Source organism: Salvelinus alpinus, chromosome 3, assembly GCF_045679555.1.
Source record: "Salvelinus alpinus chromosome 3, SLU_Salpinus.1, whole genome shotgun sequence".
In the NCBI taxonomy this organism is placed as follows: Eukaryota; Metazoa; Chordata; class Actinopteri; order Salmoniformes; family Salmonidae; genus Salvelinus; species Salvelinus alpinus.
The window spans coordinates 23,601,412-23,620,849 of NC_092088.1; the positions used below are offsets into that span (position 1 = coordinate 23,601,412).

Sequence of the window (19,438 nt, forward strand, 5' to 3'; positions counted from 1 at the left end):
TGTGGGATCTTATATAGACAGGCGTGTGCCTTTCCAAATCATGTCCAATCAATTTAATTTACCACAGGTGAACTCCAATCAAATTGTAGAAACATCTCAAGGATGATCAATGGAAACAGGATGCGCATGAGCTCAATTTCGAGTCTCATAGCAAAGGGTCTGAATACTTATGGAAATAAGGTATTGCGTGTAGATATTTAAATGTTTTCAATATTAGAATAAGACTGTAACGTAACATGTGGAAAAAGTCAAGGGGTCTGAATACTTTCCGAATGAACTGTATGTTTGAAAATTAAAGATCAAGCCATCTTCTATGCACACATTTAGTTCAAATCAAATTGTATTAGTCACATGCGCCGAATACAACAGGTGTAGACCTTACAGTGAAATGCTTACCTACGAGCCCCTAAGAGTTCTGGACACCCCTCAGAGCCTGGTTTCTCTCTAGGTTTCTTCCGAGATAATGAGTAATCTTTTATTTATATATACTACATGACCAAAAGTATGTGGACACCTGCTCGTCGAACATCTCATTCCAAAATCATGGGCATTAATATGGAGTTGGTCCCCTCTTTGTTGCTATAACAGCCTCCACTCTTTTGGGAGGTCTTTCCACTAGATGTTGGTACATTACTGTGGTGACTTGCTTCCATTCAGCCACAAGAGCATTAGTGAGGTTGGGCGCTGACCCTATTACGGGGGCTGAGTCACTGGCTTACTCGTGCTCTTCCATGCCGTCCCTAGGAGGGGGTGCGTCACTTGAGTGGGTTGAGTCACAGACGTGATCTTTCTGTCCGGTTTTACGCCCCCTCGGGCTCGTGCGGTGGAGGAGATATTCGTGGGCTATGTCTCAGGGTAGTAAGTTGGTGGTCTGTTGATGTCCCCCGAGTGGTGTAGGGGCTGTGCTTTGGCAAAGTGGTTGGGGTTATATTCTGCCTGGTTGGCCCTGTCCGGGGGTATCGTCAGACGGGGCCACAGCGTCCCCAGACCCACTCCTGTCTCAGTCTCCAGTATCTATGCTGCAATGGCTGCGTCTAGAGAACCCTGACCTGTTCACCGGACTTGCTACCTTGTCCCGGACCTGCTGTTTTCGACTCTCTCTCTCTCTCTACCGCACCTGCTGTCTCAACCTCTGAATGCTCGGCTATGAAAATCCAACTGACATTTACTCCTGAGGTACTGACCTGTTGCACCCTCTACAACCACTGTGATTATTATTTGACCCTGCTGGTCATCTATGAACATTTGAACATCTTGAAGAAAAATCTGACCTTAAATGGCCGTGTACTCTTATAATCTCCACCCGGCACAGCCAGAAGAGGACAGGCCACCACTCAGAGCCTTGTTCCTCTCTAGGTTTCTTCCTAGGTTCTTGCCTTTTTAGGGAGTTTTTCCTAGTCACCGTGCTTCTACATCTGCATTGCTTGCTGTTTTGGGTTTTAGGCTGAATTTCTGTATAGCACTTTGTGACATCTGCTGATGTAAAAAGGGATTTATAAATACATTTGATTGATTGATTGATGTCGGGCAATTAAGCCTGGCTCGCAATTCGGCGTTCCAATTCATCCCAAAGGTGTTCGATGGGGTTGAGGTCAGGGGTCTGTGCAGACCAGTCAAGTTATTCCACACCGATCTCGACAAACCATTTCTGTATGGACCTCGCTTTCTGCAAAGGGGCATTGTCATGCTGAAACCGGAAAGGGCCTTTCCCAAAGTGTTGCCACAAAGTTGGAAGCACAGAATCATCTAGAATGTCATTGTAGCATTAAGATTTCCCTTCACTGGAACTAAGGGGCCTAGCCCGAACCATGAAAAACAGCCCCAGCCCATTATTTCTCCTCCACCAAACGTTACAGTTGGCACTATGCATTGGGGCAGGTTTTTATTCATTTATTTTTTATGTAAACTTTATTTAACTAGGCAAGTCAGTTAAGAACAAATTCTCATTTACAATGACGGCCTACCAAAAGGCAAAAGGCCTCCAGCGGGGACGGGGCCTGGGATAAAAATAAAATAAAAAATACAATATAAATATAGGACAAAACACACATCACCACAAGAGAGACAACACAACACTATATAAAGAGAGACCTAAGACAACAACATAGCAAGCCAGCAACACATAACAACACAACATGGTAGCAACACAACATAACAACAACATGGTAGCAACACAACATGGTAGCAGGACAAAACATGGTACAATCATTATTGGGCACAGACAACAGCACAAAGGGCAAGAAGGTAGTGACAACAACACAACACACATGCAGCCACAACTGTCAGTAAGAGTGTCCATGATTGAGTCTTTGAATGAAGAGATTAAGATAAAACTGTCCAGTTTGAGTGTTTGTTGCAGCTTGTTCCAGTCGCTAGCTGCAGCGAACTGAAAAGAGGAGCGACCCAGGGATGTTTGTGCTTTGGGGACTTTTAACAGAATGTGACTGGCAGAACGGATGTTATTATGTGGAGGATGAGGGCTGCAGTAGATATCTCAGATAGGGGGGAGTGAGGCCTAAGAGTGTTTTATAAATAAGCATCAACCAGTGGGTCTTGTGACGGGTATACAGAGATGACCAGTTTACAGAAGAGTATAGAGTACAGTGACGTGTCCTATAAGGAGCATTGGTGGCAAATCTGATGGCCGAATGGTAAAGAACTTCTAGCCGCTCGAGAGCACCCTTACCTGCCGATCTATAAATCATGTCTCCGTAATCTAGCCTGGGTAGGATAGTCATCTGAATCATGTTTACTTTGGCAGCTGGGGTGAAAGGGGAACGATTACGATATAGGAAACCAAGTTTAGATTTAACTTTAGCCTGCAGCTTTGATATGTGCTGAGAGAAGGACAGTGCACCGTCTAGCCATATTCCCAAGTACTTGTATGAGGTTACTACCTCAAGCTCTAAACCCTCAGAGATAGTAATAACATCTGTGGGAGGAGGGGCATTCTTCTTACCAAACCACATGACCTTTGTTTTGGAGGTGTTCAGAACAAGGTTAAGGGTAGAGAAAGCTTGTTGGACACTAAGAAATCTTTGTTGTAGAGCATTTAACACAAAATCCAGGGAGGTGCCAGCTGAGTATAAGACTGTATCATCAGCATATAAATGGATGAGAGAGCTTCCTACTGCCTGAGCTACAGTGAGGGAAAAAAGTATTTGATCCCCTGCTGATTTTGTACGTTTGCCCACTGACAAAGAAATGATCAGTCTATAATTTTAATGGTAGGTTTATTTGAACAGTGAGAGACAGAATATCAACAAAAAAATCCAGAAAAACGCATGTCAAAAATGTTATGAATTGATTTGCATTTTAATGAGGGAAATAAGTAATTGACCCCTCTGCAAAACATGACTTAGTACTTGGTGGCAAAACCCTTGTTGGCAATCACAGAGGTCAGACGTTTCTTGTAGTTGGCCACCAGGTTTGCACACATCTCAGGAGGGATTTTGTCCCACTCCTCTTTGCAGATCTTCTTCAAGTCATTAAGGTTTCGAAGGCTGACGTTTGGCAACTCGAACCTTCAGCTCCCTCCACAGATTTTCTATGGGATTAAGGCCTGGAGACTGGCTAGGCCACTCCAGGACCTTAATGTGCTTCTTCTTGAGCCACTCCTTTGTTGCCTTGGCCGTGTGTTTTGGGTCATTGTCATGCTGGAATACCCATCCACGACCCATTTTCAATACCCTGGCTGAGGGAAGGAGGTTTTCACCCAAGATTTGACGGTACATGGCCCCGTCCATCGTCCCTTTGATGCGGTGAAGTTGTCCTGTCCCTTTAGCAGAAAAACACCCCCAAAGCATAATGTTTCCACCTCCATGTTTGACGGTGGGGATGGTTTCTTGGGGTCATAGGCAGCATTCCTCCTCCTCCAAACACGGCAAGTTGGGTTGATGCCAAAGAACTCCATTTTGGTCTCATCTGACCACAACACGTTCACCCGGTTGTCCTCTGAATCATTCAGATGTTCATTGGCAAACTTCAGACGGGCATGTATATGTGCTTTCTTGAGCAGGGGGACCTTGCGGGCGCTGCAGGATTTCAGTCCTTCCAGGCATAGTGTGTTACCAATTGTTTTCTTGATGACTATGGTCCCAGCTGCCTTGAGATCATTGACAGGATCCTCCTGTGTAGTTCTGGGCTGATTCCTCACCGTTCTCATGATCATTGCAACTCCACGAGGTGAGATCTTGCATGGAGCCCCAGGCTGAGGGAGATTGACAGTTCTTTTGTGTTTCTTCCATTTGCGAATAATCACAGAAACTGTTGTCACCTTCTCACCAAGCTGCTTGGCGATGGTCTTGTAGCCCATTCCAGCCTTGTGTAGGTCTACAATCTTGTCCCTGACATCCTTGGAGAGCTCTTTGGTCTTGGCCATGGTGGAGAGTATGGAATCTGATTGATTGATTGCTTCTGTGGACAGGTATCTTTTATACAGGTAAGAAACTGAGATTAGGAGCACTCCCTTTAAGAGTGTGCTCCTAATCTCCGTTCGTTACCTGTATGAAAGACACCTGGGAGCCAGAAATCTTTTTGATTGAGAAGGGGTCAAATACTTATTTCCCTCATTAAAATGCAAATCAATTTATAACATTTTTGACATGCATTTTTCTGGATATTTTTGTTGTTATTCTGTCTCTCACTGTTCAAATAAACCTACCATTAAAATTATAGACTGATAATTTCTTTGTCAGTGGGCAAACGTACAAAATCAGCAGGGGATCAAATACTTTTTTCCCTCACTGTATGTTGTTAATGTAAATTGAGAAGAGTGTGGGGTCTAGGATCGAGCCTTGGGGTACTCCCTTGGTGACAGGCAGTGGCTGAGACAGCAGATTTTCTGACTTTATACACTGCACTCTTTGAGAGAGGTCGTTAGCAAACCAGCCCAAAGACCCCTTGGAGACACCAATACTCCTTAGCCGGCCCACAAGAATGGAATGATCTACCGTATCAAAGCTTTGGCCAAGTCAACAAAAATAGCAGCACAATATTGCTTAGAATCAAGGGCAATGGTGACATCATTGAGGACCTTTAAGGTTGCAGTGACACATCCATAACCTGAGCGGAAACCAGATTGCATACCCGAGAGAATACTATACACATCAAGAAAGCCAGTCAGTTGATTATTGACAAGTTTTTCCAACACCTTTGATAAAAGGGGCAAAATAGAAATAGGCCTATAACAGTTAGAATCAGCTTGATCTCCCCCTTTAAATAAAGGACGAACCGTCGCTGGCTTCCAAGCAATGGGAACCTACCCAGAAAGGAGAGACAGGTTAAAAAGGTTGGAGATAGGCTTGGCGATGATAGGGGCAGCAACCTTAAAGAAGAAAGGGTCTAAACCGTCTGACCCAGATGGTTTTTAAGGAGCTCTTTTAGCACCTTGGACTCAGTGACTGCCTGCAGGGACAAACTTTGTAGCGGGGCAGGGGGAAAAGTAGGGGGGAGAAGCATCGGGGATAGTCGCATTAGAAGGAGTGGGAGATGAGGAAATGTTGGATGGGCAAGGAGGCATGGCTGAGTCAAATAGGAATCCTGACTTAATGAAGTGGTGATTAAAGAGCTCAGCCATGTGCTTCTTGTCAGTAACAACCACATCATCAACATTAAGGGACATGGGCAGCTGTGAGGAGGAGGGTTTTTTCTCCAGGTCTTTAACCGATTTCCAGAACTTCTTGGGGTTAGACCCACAGAGAGAGAACTGCTCCTTAAAGTAACTAACTTTGGCCTTCCGGATAGCCTGAGTGCACTTATTTCTCATTTGCCTGAACGAGAGCCAGTCAGCCTGAGTATGCGTGTGCCGAGCCTTTCGCCAAATGCAATTCTTGAGGTGGAGTAACTCTGCAAGATCACGGTCGAACCAGGGGCTGAACCTGTTTTTAATTCTCATTTTCTTTATGGGGGCGTTTTTGTTAACAATACCACTGAAAATATCAAAAAAAGAAGGTCCAAGTGTCTTCGACAGAGGGGATCAAGCTGATTCTATACCATTTTACAGAGGCCAGTTCATGAAGGAAGGCTTGCTCATTAAAGTTTTTAGCAAGCGTCTATGACAAATCAGTACAGGTCGTTTCACTGAGCAGCCATTACAACACAGGCTGTAAAACAGTGATCACTAAGGTCATTACAGAAAACACCAGACTGATACCTGTCAAGATTATTTGTGAGGATAACATCGAGGAGAGTAGCCTTTTCTGGGTGTTTGGAGTCATACCTTGTGGGATTGGTAATAATCTGAGAAGGAGTTAGGGAGTCCCATTGCTTTAGGACTTGGCCAGGTGGTTTAAGCATGTCCCAGTTTTGGTCACCAAGCAGGACAAATTCAGACTTAGTGTAAGGGACCAGGAGAGAACTTAGGGCAGGTAGGGTACAGGCCGGTGCTGATTGAGGACGATAGTACCCAGCAACTATCAACAAAGAGCTATTTTAAAGTTTAATGCTTAAAACCAGCGAATCAAATTGTTTGGGGACAGACTTGATGGAGACAACCAAGCACTGAAGGTGATCCTTGGTAAAGATTGTCACTCCCCCACCTTTGGAAGATCTGTCTTGCCGAAAAAGGTTATAACCAGAAAGGTTAACATCAGCATTCAAAGCACTCTTCCTTAATCACGTCTCAGTAATGACCAACACATCTGGATTGGAGTTGTGAACCCACACTTTCAAATTATCCATTTTAGGTAATAAGCTTCTAGTGATAACGTGCAGAAAACCCAGGCTTTTACGAGAGCTGAAATCAGTGAAGCAGATATCAGAGCACAAGTCAGAATTGGGGCTAGCACAGTAGATGGGCCAGGGTGTACATGCATATTTCCAGATATCATCAACAGTAATACAATCAAGGCATGGCATAGGACAGGGAGAGCTCTGCAGTGCTGATTTATGACATCAGGTAACATGAATACAAAAAAAGTCTGTGTAACCAATAAAGAGTCCCGAGTGTGGGAACAAACATAGTCTGTCCCACGGTTGGGTAAAGAAAGTTTGTAGTCAACAAAGTATGCAGGAGTCATGAGGCAAATAACAACATAGCAAAATGCACAAGAAAAAAATAAGTGTTCTCCTGGCATCCGCCAAACTCAGATTTGTCTGTCGGACTGCCAGATGGTGAAGCGTGATTCATCATTCTAGAGAACGAGTTTCCTCTGCTCCAGAGACCAATGGAGGCGAGCTTTACACCACTCCAGCCAACGCTTGGCATTGCGCATGGTGATCTTAGGCTTGTGTGCAGCTGCTCGGCCATGGAAACCCATTTCATGAAGCTCCCGACGAACAGTTATGGTACTGACGTTGCTTCCAGAGGCAGTTTGGAACTTGGTAGTGAGCAGTGCTTAATTTGAGCCGAATCCTGCCGGAACAGGATCCGGCACCTCTCCGTTTTGGACTGTTTTGTTCCGGAACCTATTTGGCGGGATCCGTTACCTTTCGTTGCATGCAAAATAATTGTCACTTTTTGCTATGTAAAAATTATAACAAAAGCGATCAAAGTTCATTAGAGTTGCCTTTTCGTTAATTATCCTGCCCCCACAAAAAAAGCGTATTGTGAAAAAGTTGATGTTATTGGTGTCCTTTAGTAGTGGTTTCTTTGCAGCAATTCGACCACGAAGGCCGGATTCACGCAGTCTCCTCTGACCAGTTGATGTTGAGATGTGTCTGTTACTTGAACTCTGTGAAGCATTTATTTGGGCTGCAATTTCTGAGGCTGGTAACTCTAATGAACTTTTCTTCTGCAGCAGAGATAACTCTGGGTCTTCCTTTCCTGTGGTGGTCCTCATGAGAGCTAGTTTCATCATAGCGCTTGATGGTTTTTGCGACTGCACTTGAAGAAACTTTCAAAAATTCTTGACATGTTCCGTATTGACTGACCTTCATGTCTTAAAGTAATGATGGACTGTTGTTTCTCTTTGCTTATTTGAGCTGTTCTTGCCATAATATGGCCTTGGCCTTTACCAAATAGGGCTATCTTCTGTATACAACCCCTACCTTGTCACAACACAACTGATTGGCTCAAACGCATTAAGAAGGAAAGAAATTCCACAAATGAACTTTTAACAAGGCACACCTGTTCATTGAAATGCATTCCAGGTGACTAACTGGTGAAGCTGGTTGAGTGAATGCCAAGATTGTGCAAAGCTGTAATCAATGCAAAGGGTGGCTACTTTAAAGAAGCTCAAATATATAATATATTTTGATTTGTTTAACTCTTTTTTGGTTACTACATGATTCCATATGTGTTATTTCATAGTTTTGATGCCGTCACTATTATTCTACAATGGAGAAAATACTAAAAATGAAGAAAAACCCTGGAATGAGTTGGTGTGTCCAAACTTTTGACTGGTGCTGTATGTGTTAAGGGTCAATGTTCAAACCTGTCTGATCTGTGCTGATTCCCTCCCTGAACATAAACTTTTACAAACATGAATATTCACAAGGTGGAACAACGCAATGTCCACTGCAATCTCTACACTGACTTTACTACAATGCTGTGTGTGTGTGTTTTGTTTCCATTCCATGTTACATTATTTATACACTCCATTGGACAAACTTGTTAAACAGGTTTTTCTTTTACATTATAACACAGAGAAGGAGTGATGTCATCACTCACTCACTCCTAACACTTCAGACTGGGAGTAACTCAAGTTTGAACCGTCACTGTTCACAAGGCTTTGCATACGTAAGTAAGACTCATTTGTATGACTCATTGAATGCAATGTCAATGTATCTTATCCTGTACTTGACCATTCTTTCCACAGAGCTGTGTTAACATTAGTTACTGTGTTACCAATATATCTTCTGGAGCTTGACTGGCAATACTACATGGTAATAGTATTAGTAGTATTGACTAGTATTGACTGGTAATACTACATCCTATGGGTGTGTTTGCATCAGTGTTGTAATCTAATTGTAAATAGCTTGCATCGGATGCCATAAATTAAGATTTATTCAAGATCACAATGACATACAAAGGCTTAGAAATAAGAGTTTGACAATGTGATAGAAGTGTCTACATCCTGGTGACTGGTTTGATGTGTTTTAATGTCCATGTCCTTACCTTAGGTTAGGGTACCCCAACTGACGGTCCGGTAGCCAAATTTGGCCTGCTATGATTTTATTTGGCACACCAAGTTTTCTGTATATATAGTACCTTCAGAAAGTATTAACACCTTATCACTTTTACCACATTTTGTTGTTACAGCCGGAATTTAAAATTGATTAAATTGAGATATTTCGTCACTGGCCTACACACAACACACCATAATGTTAAAGCGGAATTATGTTTTTCAAAAGTTGTACAAATGAATAAAAAATGAAAAGCTGAAAGATCTTGAGTCAATAAGTATTCAAACGCTTTGTTACGGCAAGCCTAAATAAGTTCAGGAGTAAAAAATAGATTAACAAGTCACATAATAAGTTGCATGGACTCATTCTGTGTGCAATAAGAGTAAAAATGTTTTTGTTTTTTTACTTTTACCCCTTCTCCCCAATTTCGTAATGTACAATTGGTAGTTACAGTCTTTTCCCATCGCTGCGACTCCCCTACGGACTCGGGAGAGATGAAGGTCAAGAGCCATGCGTCCTCCGAAACACGACCCTGCCAAGCCGCACTGCTTCTTGACACACTGCTCACTTAACCTGGTAGCCAGCCGCACCAATGTGTCAGAGGAAACACCATCCAGCTGGCGACCGGATTCAGCTTGCAGGTGCCCGGCCCGCCACAAGGACTTGCTAGAGCGCAATGGAACAACGAAAACCCGGCCGTCCAAACCCTCTACTAACCCGGACGACGCTGGGCCAATTGTGCGACACTTCATGGGTCTCCCGGTTATGGCCGGCTGTGACATAGCCTGGGATCGAACCTGGATCTGTAGTGACACCTCAAGGACTGTAAATCAGTGCCTTAGACCGCTGCGTCACTCAGGAGGCAATAATAGAGTTTAACATGATTTTTTTATGACAACCTCATCCCTGTACCCCACACATACAATTATCTGTAAGGTCCGTCAGTCGAGCATTGAATTTCAAACACAGATTCAACAACAAAAACCAAGGCATGGTAAAGTTATTAATTACACTTTGGATGGTGTATCAATAAAACCAGTCTGTAACGGTTGTCGAAGTCGTTCTCCTCCTCAGACGAGGAGGAGCATGGATCGGACCAAGACGCAGAGTGGAAAGTGGTCATTATTTAATGAAAATATACAAAACAACAAACGTGACAAAACCGAAAACAGTCCCGTGTGGCACGAACACTGACACGAGATACAAACACCCACAAAACACACGTGAAACCCCGGCTGCCTTAGTATGATTCTCAATCAGGGACAACGATTGACAGCTGCCTCTGATTGAGAATCATACCAGGCCGAACACAAAACCCCAACATAGAAAATCACACATAGACAGCCCACCCCAACTCACGCCCTGACCAACTAAATAAATACAAGAAAAAGGAAAAACAGGTCAGGAACGTGACACAGTCGCTATAAAGATACAGGCGTCCTTCCTAACTCAGTTGCTGGAGAGGAAGAAAACCGCTCAGGGATTTCACCATGAGGCCAATGGTGACTTTAAAACAGTTACACATGTCTGTGATAGGAGAAATCTGAGGATGGATCAACATTGTAGTTACTCCACAATAGTAATCTAACTGACAGAGTGAAAAAAAGGAAGCCTGTACTGAATAAAAATATTCCAAAATATGCATCCTGTTTGCAATTAGGCTCTAAAGTAAAACTACAAAAAATGTGGCAAAGAAATGAACTTTATGTCCTGAATACAAAGCATTATGTTTGGGACAAATCCAACACAACACATCACTGAGTAGCACTCTTCATATTTTCTAGCACGGCCGTGGCTGCATCATTTTATCGGTATGCTTGTCATTGGCAAGGACTAGGTAGTTTTGTAGGATAAAAATAAACGGAATAGAGCTAAGCACAGGAAAAATCCTAGAGGAAAACCTGGTTCAGTCTGCTTTCCAACAGACACTGGGAGACAAATTCACCTTTCAGCAGAACAATAACCTAAAACACAAGGCCAAATATATACTGGAGTTTCATACCAAGATGACATTGAATGTTCTTGAGTGGCCGTGTTATAGTTTTGACTTAAATCGGCTCAAAATCTTTGGCAAGACTTGAAAAGGGTTGTCTAGCAACGAGCGACTATCAACTTGACAGAACATGAAGAATTTTTAAAAGAATAATGTGCAAATATTGTGCAATCCAGGTGTGCAGAGCTCTTAGAGACTTGCCCAGACATACTTACAGCTGTAATTGCTGCCAAATACATCAAAACGATGAAATAACACATATGGAATCATGTTATACCCAAAAAAGTGTTAAAGAAATCAAAATGTATTTCATATTTGAGATGATTCAAAATAGCCACCCTTTGCCTTGATGACAGCTTTGCACACTCTTGGCATTCTCTCAACCAGCTTCATAAGGAATGCTTTTCCAACAGTCTTCAAGGAGTTCCCACATATGCTGAGCACTTGCTGGCTGCTTTTCCTTCGTTCTGTGGTCCAACTCATCTGAATTCAGTTGATGTCAGTTGATTGTGCAGGCCAGGTCATCTGATGCAGTGCTCCATCACTTTCCTTATTTGTCAAATAGCCCTTACACAGCCTGGAGGTGTGTTTTGGGTCATTGTCCTGTTGAAAAACAAGTTATAGTCCCACTAATCGCAAACCAGATGGGATGGTGTATCGCTACAGAATGATGTGGTAGCCATGCTGGTTAAGTGTGCCTTAAATTCTAAATAAATCCCGACATTGTCACCAGAAAAGCACCCTCACACCATCACACCTCCTCCTCCATGCTTCACGGTGGGAACCACACATGCTCAGATCATCCGTTCACCTAGTTAACTCTAATGAACGTATCCTCTGCAGCAGAGGTAACTCTGGGTCTTCCTTTCCTGTGGCAGTCCTCATGAGAGCCAGTTTCATCATAGTGCTTGATAGTTTTTGCGACTGCACTTGAAGAAACTGACTGACCTTCATGTCTTGAAGTAATGACGGACTGTCGTTTCTCTTTGCTTATTTAAGCTGTTCTTGCCATAATATGGACATAATATGGACTATAACAAATAGTGCTGTATACAACCCCTACCTTTTCACAACACAACTGATTGGCTCAAATGCATTAAGAAGGAAAGAAATTACACAAATTAACTTTTAACAAGGCACACCTGTTCATTGAAATGCATTCCAGGTGACTAACTGGTGAAGCTGGTTGAGTGAATGCCAAGATTGTGCAAAGCTGTAATCAATGCAAAGGGTGGCTACTTTAAAGAAGCTCAAATATATAATATATTTTGATTTGTTTAACTCTTTTTTGGTTACTACATGATTCCATATGTGTAATTTTATAGTTTTGATGTCTTCACTACTATTCTACAATATATAAAAACCCTTGAATGAGTAGGTGTGTCCAAACGTTTGACTGGTACTGTATATATATATATATATATATCTCAGTGAAGGCTGCTGAGGGGATAAAAAATAAATAAATTGGACATAAAAGACTATAAAAACACCATCAAATCAGCTCCAAGTTCCAACGTTTTCACACGCATAATAGAGAGATGTATGTGATCACATACAAATGTAAGTAAGGTTTGAAATTATTATGTTTTAGTCAAATATCATATCTGTTTGGTCTTCTTGCGGTCAATTTGCAGTGTACAAATTATTTGTAATTATGTTCCTGCGTCCTGACCATTGGCCTGTGGCTGAATCTAGTTGATTATCCCTGCTTATGTGGTAGGACCACCAATGGAGTTTGCCTGTGGGTTTGTTTATGTCCCTCCATCAACCTATCAGAGGGAAGTCCAAACGAAACCACAAATTGCAGTTAAACGTTCAGGTGAGTTATAATTTTTCAGACACACTTCAAATGAAATCTTACTAACATTGTCCGAATGCCCGTTGCTGCCCAAACACTGTCCTGTCAGTGAATGTCCTGTCAGTGAATGTCCTGTCAGTGAATCCCCGTCCTGTCCGAATGCCCGTTGCTGCCCAAACACTGTCCTGCCAGTTCATTAATGAATCCTGTGTAGTAGACATTAACATTAACAATGCCCTGTCTCTCATCTCTCCCAGCTCTCCTTCCTCCCCCAAACAGAATCCGTCCCCGCAGTCCTCCCCCTCCTCCTCCAGCACCCTACCCAGAACTACAAAAACAACAACACCACTCTCCAGAACAGAGAATCACTGAGAAATCTTTTAAAAATGGTGAGGTGAAGACAGCTCCCAACCCCTTGCCATTGTATGAGAATTCAGCCTTCCATATGAGAAGAGGAGGGGATGTTCCAGGCTAGCCCCAACAGCTCACATCTCAAACAACTCAATGGGCAGGTTTGCCTAGCATCACTGTACTGGGGAATTCTATGTATAATGTCATTTTTAGGATATACAGTTCAATTTCAGTGTCTCAAAAGTCATGAGTGAACTCTTGAGATTGTGGCTAACATTGTGTCCATTTCCACCTTCCCCAGCTCTGCTCCCCCCATTCATGCGATCTCAATCGCCTGCTTGCGTCCAGCCAATCCCAGGCCCACCTTCCCTTCTCCCTTCCAATAGCCAGAGGCTGACCTATGACCTTCCAAAGAAGGAACCAGACATTGGGAGTCATCCATGGGATCCAGACTACTCATACAATATCCCAGAAGGCAGTGGGGAAGAGATGAAGCATCCAAACACCACCGGCAGCAGTGGATCTGCACAGAAGTCAGGTGACTGGTTAATGTCCTGTCAAGAGACATTCATTGTTAGGCTCAAAGCTAGTATTGTCAGACCATACCACCATTCAGGCAATTCACATCTTAAGATGCCAACAAAACAAACAGTCTTGCATGTGATGATAAAGATGTGATGAAGATTATGACTACAACCAGAGTTGAAAAACATGATTCTCTCTACTTCTAGCTCCAGCCTTGCCACCAAGACCTTCCTTTATGAGGTCCTGTCCAGAATACCTAGTTCTGTTGCCTGATTCTTTCTCCTCCTCAAAGTCTTCCTCTTCATCCTCCAGTAAATCCTGTTTCATTATGGACATCCATTAGTATACAGTATCTTCACAGGTCATTAGATAATTCCTCATTGAAAATAAAAAAAATGTAGGCTCTCATAAATAAAGATACAAAGCACAATTGCACCTACTAATGGCCATTTACTACACAGGATCAAGGGAACCATTGGTGGGGAATCCAAATGTGATCCTAGTCAGTTTGGGGGAGCTGATATCAGAGGAAAACGGTCAGTGGACTATTCCTGCTATCATTCTGAGATAATGTTTGGTATATGATAGTCAATGCCTTTGACCTGATTTTTCACTGTCTCTCTGTGTGATACTCCTGACTTTTATACTGTCCTCTCGGTATGTCACAGTCTAACTTGCTTGTCTGTGTTGACCAACGTGTGTCCAATCACAGTGTTCACCATAGAGGGAGAGCCCACCTGCTGCTCCCAGTGTGGCTCTGTGCTGGACTCCTTGTATGACAATGTGGTAGTTTGACCTTTCACACTCTCTTGAACATGAATCCTACGCAATATGATAAAATAATCACAGTGGTCAAGCGGTAATCACTATTATGATTCTAACTTCATGCCTTCCAAATGATTCAACAATAATGGTAGACCTACAATCAATCTCAATTAAGTTATACCTACTACTTATTGTAATTCATGACTACTGAAGGTACAATTTCTCTCAAACAACTGCCTTTCCATCATCCCTCTGTTGCTCTACAGGTGAATGTCTGTTATTTTTGCCAGTCATCATTGGAACCACCTACCTCCTCATCTGCAATCTGTCTCGGTTGCCAGGACAGTGTCTTTCTGTTGACCCCTGGTGACAAGGCCCTGACCCTTACAGACACACTGCTCCTGTTCTGTATCGACATCTCAGCGTCCATGAGTATCACCTCCCAGGTATGAACACAAGACCATTAGTGTTATTTGTTAGTGTTTTCCCCAGGCTCTGTAAGGTTAGATTAGAATAAATGTGATAGGGATACCTCTATAATCAATTTTGTTCTGTAAAATCTATATTTTTCTAATTTAAGTAGCTTCACATTCAGTGCTGGTTGAAGCTGTATTTCTGACCATTTATACTGGCCACAGTATATACTGACTACAACCCTCTTTGGGAGATTGAGATGAGCAGTGAAATTCTCTCTTTTTCTTGTGCCAGGTGTTGGAAGGAAAACAGCCACTCTACAGGTCACGTCTTCAGGTCAACCATCTTTGATTATTTAAATGGGCATAAGTGGATACATTTGGGGAGATACTGTGATGATCGTAGTAACTACCAGTAAATGAAATATGCAGTGGCAGATTCACAATCATTTGCTTTGCTAGAATTGATAATGGTCTGTGGTTGTGTACATGCTGGTAATGATAACACCAATGCGGATTTTAAACCAGTTTGTTCAGGAAGCAGTGTTACAGAGTGTTCGGAAGCTGAGTGAAACACAACCACACATGCGAGTAGGACTCATCACGTTCAACAATCAGGTTCAATATTACTGATTTGGATTCAATATTTGGATGCATTCATCCAATAGTTGGGTGTAAATCTGAAGTTGTTTTCATCTGTATCTTAAGGTCATCCACTGATGTTTGTCTTGACAGGTGACTCTGCATGGATATGACGAGTTCACCTCACGTTTTTTGCGGGGTGCGGAGTTGATTGACAGTGAATACCTTAAGGAAGCAGCGTTCAGCTTCCCCAGCCCACCCCCCCTCTCCAGGACCAGGGACTGTCTACAGAGAGAGATTCTGGGGTAATGTTGAAAGGGGCAATAAAAACAAACTCTACATTTTAATTCAAGGGCCCATGTGGTCCAAGAGCAAATAAGCCATGGACTCATTCAAACTGGTCCAATGAAGTAATAATAAAATAAAATAATGGTATGTTGTCACTTCCTCTTTTCATTAAAAGATTGTCTGAGAGTGGTGCCACGGCTTTAGGTCCGGCTTCTCTTGTAGCCATAGCGATGGCTTCTCGGCAACCAGGGTCGAAGGTCAGTCAGTCCCATAGTTCCAGTGCTCTGAATACATACTGCATCTGTTTTGTTTATGATGTAGTACCAATATAATGTATTGCCCTCTTCCAAGGTGATCATCTGCACAGATGGAAAGGCCAACACAGACCTGGGGAATCTGGAGGTGGAGGGCATTGATGCTCGACCTTGCCTCTCCTCCACTATCTTCTACCATGACCTGGGGGAGTACGCTGCTAGCCAGGGGTCGGTGCAACTCTGTACTATCTTCACTAGCTACATTTTCACTTCTATTTGAGCATCACAGTGGAGAACCTATTTTACCTTGAAATAGCTCATTTTCCTACAGACTATGTTGATAGCCTTTTAGGTGTTAACATAAGTGATTTTCAGTTATTGAATATTATAAGCAAGTGCTTACAGTATGTAACCCTTTCTCTCCTAGGGTGACAGTATCAGTGTTGGCTATCGAGGGGACAGACTGCAGACTTGATGAGCTGGGGAGACTAGCAGACCGCACAAGCGGAAAGGTATGAGATACAATAAATAATCTTGTATTACTCTCCTTTGTGCTGTGTATGTCATTGAGCTACAATCCTATTTGGCCCGTATGTGATCAGAGTCCATTGTTCAATATGTGTCTTTTAATATGGTACTGTACGTGTCATCCTTTCCCCCTAGGTGGTGATAGCAAGTCCACATGAACTATACACTGAATTTGAGGAGATTATAGAGAACAGGACGATAGCGACACACTGTAGTGTGACTTTGCTGCTTCCCACAACTCTGTAAGTGTTGAATTAAGCATCTGTATATTCATGTGTATTTTCAAATATAGTATGTGTGTGGGTAGATGTTTGTATATGTATAATGCATTCGTAATGTGTACGTCACCATCAGTATTTAAAATTAAGTGGTTTAAATGCTTAGGAACACCAGTTGCATGCTCATCCTCAATCATTTTTTGGGGGTGAATTGACAATCATAAATTGTAAATGGCAAATCTAGCACTGTCACACCAGCGACACATTTGAACAGAGATCCCTGATTTGACTGGAAAAGGCCTTCATCTCTCGCCCTCATTCGCTCTTCCGCCAGGTGTGTGAAAGGAGAGAGAGATGCTGGGAACAGGGTGACCAGAGAGGTGGGCAATGTGGCATCAGACACAGAAATCACCTTTCAATTTGGAGCGAGGGAACACGGCTCACAGGGAGAGGGTGAGAACAGAGGGATGAGGAGGCGGACCAGTCAATGATTTAAGGATTGGGGACCAAGTTCACAGAGGAATACATTTGTAATATTTTTTTTCTTTCTCTGACGTTTAGTGTCAGCCCCAATGGCAGGTGGCCGTGTGTCTGTTCAGCTGCAGCTGAGATACAGACAGAAGGATGGACACAGTATGCTCAGAGTGCTGACTGCTGATAAAGAGGTGACTGATGACAGGTAATGGGACACGTCCAGAACTCACTCAAGCGTTTTCCAGCATTCATGACATGTGAATTCAGAAATGCCTTTTGTTGCCAGTTTATCTACCAGAAAGACTAGTTAAAGTCAAAGAATTATAGAAATGTGTTTACACATCACAATCCACTCCATTTGCTAAACAATGTGATAGGATAATAATGATGATGACAACCATGTTAGGAGTCGTGGTAGTAACCGAACACTGTAACCCTCTCTCCTCTCCCTCTCAGCTCAGTGGTCCTCTCCTCTCTGTTTCTAGCCATCATTCAGCTCAACTCATCCCAGGCCAGCGCCGCTCTAGCTGTCAGGGGCCGCTTCCAAGACGCAAAGAGTGAGGGGGAGACACAGAGGGAACTGATGGAGAGAGCCCTGTGAGTGAATGATTTAGTGAGAAGGTTGACGGACAGCAAAACGTGTGTGTGTGTGTGTGTGTGTGTGTGTGTGTGTGTGTGTGTGTGTGTGTGTGTGTGTGTGTGTGTGTGTGTGTGTGTGTGTGTGTGTGTGTGTGTGTGTGTGTGTGTTGTGTGTGTGTGTGTGTGTGCGTGCGCGCGCGCGCGCCTGGGTGTGTGCGCGCGTGCCTGGGTGTGTGTGTGGAGGCAGAGCCTCAGAATGGGCGCTAATTAGTGAGTGAGACTGACAGCCGGATTCACATGAGTGAACAAGGCCTGTTTTTGTGTGTGTGGGTGAGCGAGAGTGCGAATACGTGTATGAGCATGCACACGTTTGTGCTTGTGTGTTGGCTGGTCAATTCTGCTGTACATAGGCATTTGTCAACTTGTATTCGTGTATACGTGACAACATGCTTGTCTTTTACCTTTTCAGGGAGTATGATAGAAGTGCAGAAGACAAACTGATTTATTCAAAATGGCTTAAAACCATGGACCCTATACACAACTGCCTACAAAACTACACAAGGGTAGGTCTGTGTGTGCAGTATTGAGACGATTGTGAAACTGTGTAAGATGATGGTGCATTCTTTAATACATTCTGTTCAGTAATTGAAGACTAATTGTCATTGGTTTTTTTCCATCTTAGAGACAATCCATAGGTTCGGATACACTGCAGGTAATGTATAACATATCCATCGATATAGGACCCTGATATGAACATTACAACATATTTTCACCAGACTACAATTGCCTCTATGGTAATATCTAATGTACTATTCAGAAACACAAATCATGCTATTTTCCCTTCGCAATCTCAAGCTCCTATCCAAATATTACCCCCTAACTTCCTCTAGTCTACCCTGCTAATCTCCCTCCTTCATATCGCTCTCTGCTTCAGTCTCTAACAGACATGGGTGCTGCACTGCTGTACAGCATGAAGAACAGCAACAGGAGGCCTATTTCACTGAAGGAAAAGCACCAACACTGATTGGTGGCTACTGACTATGCCTGATATCCTTGGAAGTTATTCAAGTCCTACCGACTTCTGGGGAGGCCTATTTATGCACAAATCTGACTAATTCATGTATCTAACAAAAATTCTACATCTGGAAATATATTATTTAAAATAGCATTAACTGTCGATATTGTACTTGTTCATTCTATTTGTAAAAACAACTTTTCCAAAGAAATAATAAAACTTGCCTCTGTTCTTATCTATGCACACTATCAGAACGTCATGTCAGAACTGCGATGGCACATAGAAAGTGAAATGAGTTTGTACCTACGGTGCCTTCAGAATATAGTCATACCCCTTGACTTATTCCACAATTTGTTGTGTTACAGCCTGCACTCAAAATGTATTCAATCGATATCACCCATCTACACACAATACCGCATAATGACAAACTGAAAACATGTTCTTAGAAAATGTTGCAGATGTCTTGAAAATGAAATAAATATATATCTAATTTTCATAAGTATTCACAACCCTGAGTCAATACTTTGTAGGAGCCCCTTTGACAGCAATTACAGCTGTGACTCTTTCTGGGTAAGTCTCTTAAGAGCTT

The 19,438-nt window shown here is 42.8% G+C and overlaps 1 protein-coding gene across 3 annotated transcripts; it reads left to right on the plus strand.

The window, feature by feature from the left end:
* Positions 1 to 8,568: 8,568 nt before the first annotated feature.
* LOC139570344 (circularly permutated Ras protein 1-like) lies at positions 8,569 to 19,084 on the plus strand. Of its 3 annotated transcripts, XM_071392156.1 has the most exons (21): positions 8,570 to 8,680; positions 12,780 to 12,878; positions 13,115 to 13,246; positions 13,510 to 13,746; positions 13,940 to 14,044; positions 14,195 to 14,269; positions 14,446 to 14,519; positions 14,765 to 14,944; positions 15,207 to 15,248; positions 15,440 to 15,529; positions 15,647 to 15,798; positions 15,957 to 16,038; positions 16,133 to 16,263; positions 16,463 to 16,547; positions 16,699 to 16,805; positions 17,116 to 17,234; positions 17,343 to 17,460; positions 17,712 to 17,852; positions 18,304 to 18,397; positions 18,517 to 18,546; positions 18,769 to 19,084. In XM_071392156.1, exons 2-21 carry the CDS (start codon positions 12,788 to 12,790, stop codon positions 18,856 to 18,858), a joined length of 2,175 nt encoding a protein of 724 aa, XP_071248257.1. In that variant the 5' UTR covers positions 8,570 to 8,680; positions 12,780 to 12,787; the 3' UTR covers positions 18,859 to 19,084. The 3 variants fall into 3 exon arrangements, with proteins under 3 accessions (XP_071248259.1, XP_071248257.1, XP_071248258.1); XM_071392157.1 differs by lacking the exon at positions 15,440 to 15,529; XM_071392158.1 differs by lacking the exons at positions 18,517 to 18,546; positions 18,769 to 19,084 and having other exon boundaries at positions 8,569 to 8,680; positions 17,741 to 17,852; positions 18,304 to 18,396.
* The last annotated feature ends 354 nt before the right edge of the window (positions 19,085 to 19,438 follow it).

Coding starts and splice junctions, on each gene's coding strand:
- LOC139570344 (XM_071392156.1), top strand. CDS start 12,788: ATGGAGTTTGCCTGTGGGTTTGTTTATGTCCCTCCATCAACCTATCAG. Junction 13,747..13,939: donor TGGATCTGCACAGAAGTCAG/GTGACTGGTTAA, acceptor CTCTACTTCTAG/CTCCAGCCTTGCCACCAAGA. Junction 16,264..16,462: donor GAGTACGCTGCTAGCCAGGG/GTCGGTGCAACT, acceptor TTTCTCTCCTAG/GGTGACAGTATCAGTGTTGG.